The following is a 4,540-nucleotide window of genomic DNA, read 5'->3' as shown; positions in this document are numbered from 1 at the left end:
TATCACAAATTACGCAGATAATTTTCAATATATATCGGTAGAAACTATTTCACATTTCGAAAATATTTGTTGCAGAAGATCGGCTTTTCTCTATTTTACGTTGTTAGATCATTCTTTGGATGTCGATGTGTCGGAGATTTATTTTTCCCGAAGGAGTCGCCAGCTTCGCTATTAGAACAATGATTTTCGTTATCACGACGTGCATCGTTCACACGACTTGAAAACACGCACGAATCGGCTATGTAATCAGATCTACATAAACGAGAACGATAACGAAAATAAGGAGCCTTGAAACGAATAGAAAACGAACGAACGTCTCGTTGTTGCTTCTGGTTTAACGCGTCACGTGCCATGCGGGTCACACGTATTCCATTTTCATTCACCGGAGAAGAGTATTCTACGGGGTTTGATCTTGAAATGAAACGCAGAAAAGCAGGCGAAGATACGAAGCATACCGATAAAGTAATATCTTTGTTATTCGACGAGTACTTTGAATATTCTCCTTGAATATCTTTGAGTGCTTCGCGATATTGTATATTCATAATTGAATGATTTTGAGTATTTTTAAATATTATTCTTCAAAGGTTTTCAATGCTTCCTAACACTATTTTTTCGTATCATTGAACATAACTGTTAAATTTTTCTGTATATTCTCGGATATCCTTCATTTTTTAACGTTTTCAAATAGTATTTTTTATTTGATACTCTTGAATAACTTTGAATATTATTCTTGAATACTTTTTCAATGCTTGCAAAATATCGTTTGCTATCGTATCCCTGAAAACCTTCATAGGATAATGTCGAATAGTATTTTTAGATCTCTTTGAGCAATTTTGAATACCATTCTTAGATACCATGAAGTATCTTCCAATACTTCTAAATTCTTTTCGATGTTATTCCCCATTATATTATCTTCAATATTACATTAAATATCAAGTTTTTCAATTTACTCCTTAAAATTAATTAATTAAATTATAGAATTTCCAAACTTTCTAATTACAAATTATCTATTCTCCGCGACACGGGACGCGTTAATAAAAGCAGACTAGCAATTTGTACATATCGTTCGATACTTTTATTCGTTAGAATATTTCTAAACAATTGTAAGAACCAAACTATAGCGTCGTTCGATAAAAGTCCAGTTGGTATTTAATTAACGAAATTCCTAAACATACTTAACCTGCTTTTCGATCAACGAAATACAAATGCGACCGGATTCGTTGCACAAATGTTACGCTGCGCTGTTACGTTCTCCTGCAATAATTCTTATCTGACAATCGTCATCGTACACGTTCGAGGAAAATTCACTAGTGGCTGGTATGTACACGCGTAGACCAACACATACGTAATCGTCATGGATGCGTATCTTTGCAGGGATTAATTGTAAATTATTCCATTCTCTTTTCCCGTGGATCCCTGCACATGCGTCTTATGCACGTTTAAAAACGCTCGAAAACAGACTCAAACACGCTGTTTCTGTATTAAAGTCGTCGACAAATTTCCGTCGAACTGTCGTTTCGCATTTCTTCCTTTCTCCTATTATTTGCGCGTAATTGTCTTCTTTTGAAAATCTGTTATAGAAAATCTTTCATCGAACAGCGAACGAGAAACATTTCCAAAGAAATATTTCTCTTCGCTGTGTGTCATTGCGCAATTAAAATCTCTATTTGAGGAATTGAAACGACAAATGACGTTAGTACCAACAAAAGGTCCAAATCGATTTTTCTATTAAGAGGAAATATAAATTTCACGTAGAATAAGAAGAGGAAAGTTATCGGTATTAAAATAGTTTATTGTAGCTTCTAGAGTTGTAATCGTAAATCAATCGTTTTTAAAAGATAGAAGAATAGCGTAGACGAATTTGTAATACAAATAAAATGTAACTAATGAAAAACAATTCCTGATACGCAATTTATTCTTTTTCTAAATTTATTAAATTGATAAACGCTGAAAGTCTATAATGTCCAGGCGTGATAAATTGCGCAAATGGTAAAATTAATAGAAACGAATATTTTTTCTATGGAAAACCTTCTAACGTTTACAAGTCATTTGCAATTTCAACCCCTCAATTATAATTTCCTACAGTATAAAGTATTCTTTATGTGACTTGTTTCTTAGTACGGCGAATAGGAAAGAATTTCGGTTGAGAGTTGTGCGAATTACACTTGTGATATTGGCAATTTGATTTGTTTATTAATTTCCCAATAGATTGCGTAATGGTACTTTCGGAAACATGTTTCTTAAGTCGTAATTGATTTTGCAGTGTATCTGGCAACTTTCTGGCGTTGATATATGGAAATTGGAAAGTTCACTTCGCCGAAATCTTCGATTTTCCTTCGATCTCCTCCGTCTGTATCTTCGATTTTATATAAATAATTAATTCTTTGGAATAAACATTTGTACAGTAGCATTTAATTTCTAAAGAAATTTTAAAGGATTCGGACCATTATGATCTTACATCAATGTCTGCTTCATACACTGCTCGGAAAAAAGAGTTAATTATAAAAGAGAAAAACAAAGATTTCGTAATGTAACGTTTAATCTCGTGAAACCGCTAAAAACCTCATCAAACGATGAAGCAGCTCTCAAAATATCGCCAATCTTCTAATTGTTAGGTTGCTGTGCAATAAATGGCAAATAAATGGATTGAAATGTGTCTGTGTTCATTACGTAACTATGGCAATGATTATTGTTCCTCTATCGCGATGAGGATTACACTTCTTAGAATAGCATGCCATTATGTTCGTGTATCTTTAAATAAAAATTTATCGGTGCAAGTCTTTCACAATAAGAATAATATTGAGATAATTCCAATATGAACAATGGTATCCATTCTTGTACGTTACAAATAATTCCAAAGAATCCAATTGAATTAAAAACTAACATTTTATTATTTTTTTATCCATTCCTCGAATTTATTGCCACGTATTCCTACATTTTCGAGCTTTTCGAAAATCTTCGTCGCAAAATTTTGCTTCCAGATAATTTACATTTTTCAAAGCGCTACGATGTTTTCTAAGATGTAAACGAGGCAGTAAATTACTAAAAAAAAAAAAACTTGCATATAACTGACAACGAATTGTTCTTGGCCGAATAAACAAAAATAATCAATACAGACACGAATCGACCATTAGTTTGCCAATCTAATGTTTCGAACAGTGTATCAAGTCGATTAGTCGAAAGTTTCTCCGCGTAAATCGTTTCCTAATAAACCAGAGAAACGAAAGGATTTGTGTTTCAAAGCTCGCGTTACTCGCACGCCGGTTAAAGATGTGCAGTTTCGTAAGACAATAAAACTCGATAAGGCTCGATCTTTGCAAATCGTTGCACGCGTTTTCGCTATGAAAACCTCCCGTATCGAGGATCGAACACGAGAATCAAAGGTACACGAATATGTTTCGTAGTACGGAACGCGAGCATCCCCTATATGTGTGTGTATTTCTTTTTATTTTTTTCGTACAACGCTATGTACACTAAAACGTCTACTTGACCGAAAACCCGGCCCGAGCTTTACATTAAATCCGATGAAGAGAACTGACCTCCCCTCTCTATCGCTCTCTGCCACCCTCTCCTACCCTTTCACTCGCGCATTCTCTCTTTTTCTCTCACACTCGCGCAAACAATAGAAAGCTGAGCAAAGATTTGTTCGAGGATGTGCGTGTGCATGTGTCTGTTCGTTTGCATACGTGTGTATACGTGTGTACGTGTGTATATTTACAGTGCCGAGATATTAATCTATCGTTTAAGAAGCCTCCGGCTAAGAATAGAGCACGGAGGAAAGAAAAAATATGTGAAAAATAAACGGGGTTGAAACAGAGAGGATGGAAAATTATGAAGTTCGATTCGCGAGGAATCGATTGTTCGTGACGACGCCGTACAGTCGCTAAGAATCGTTTCGACACGACCAAAGGGGATCTTTTCTCGTACTTAAACCACTACACTATTGCACTACACCTTTTTACAATTATCTCGACTCGTTCTTTTGTCCGTTCGTTCTTCTTTCTTTCTTTCTCTCTCTCTCTATTCTTTTTTTCTTGTTCTTTTTTACACAAGTGCTTGTCGAAGTTGAAATCTTTGGTTCCGTCGCTTCTCTTCTTTTGGTATCTAGCTATTTTATCACTCTTCGTAGTATGTATCACTATTCTTCCACATATTATACTTTTGATTTCTGATAATAACGCGGAAGTGAAAAATTCTTTGCTCCTCCAATGTTCTTTTCTATAAATTTTCCTCTTCCCTTCCATTCACCTTTACAGTCTGTAACCGCTTCTTCGTCACCCAAAATCCATCACGAATGTCGAAAACATTCTCCGCCGTTTCTCCTTGCCTGTCCACTGAAGTTCCCTTGAAAAAACTGCAATCTTCTCCGAAAACCAGAATCTCCAAGAAAAACCGAGATTTTAACGGAGATCCGGCCAATGCAGAGTGCCAGTCAGAAAGAATCTCGAAAAACTCGATCAAACAGATCCTCTAAACGAGAGGAGAGAAAGCCGACGCCTGACTCCTGATCTCCCTATGCTCCGACGGGCTGAGATCCAAC

The 4,540-nt window shown here is 35.7% G+C and overlaps 1 protein-coding gene across 1 annotated transcript in view; it reads right to left on the bottom strand.

Moving 5' to 3' along the window:
- Positions 1 to 1,452: 1,452 nt before the first annotated feature.
- LOC100745558 (forkhead box protein D3) overlaps positions 1,453 to 4,540 on the bottom strand; it is an 8,149-nt gene continuing 5,061 nt past the window's right edge. Inside the window, exon 2 of the mRNA XM_033324464.1 lies at positions 1,453 to 4,540. This exon is cut by the window's right edge and continues 1 nt beyond it. Coding sequence (XP_033180355.1) covers positions 4,471 to 4,540 — 70 coding nt within the window. The 3' untranslated portion in view covers positions 1,453 to 4,470.

This window comes from Bombus impatiens, unplaced genomic scaffold (assembly GCF_000188095.3).
Source record: "Bombus impatiens unplaced genomic scaffold, BIMP_2.2 scf_2859, whole genome shotgun sequence".
Taxonomy (NCBI): Eukaryota; Metazoa; Arthropoda; class Insecta; order Hymenoptera; family Apidae; genus Bombus; species Bombus impatiens.
Note: the sequence above shows the minus strand (reverse complement) of the source record. Positions and strands in the feature narration are given on the sequence as shown.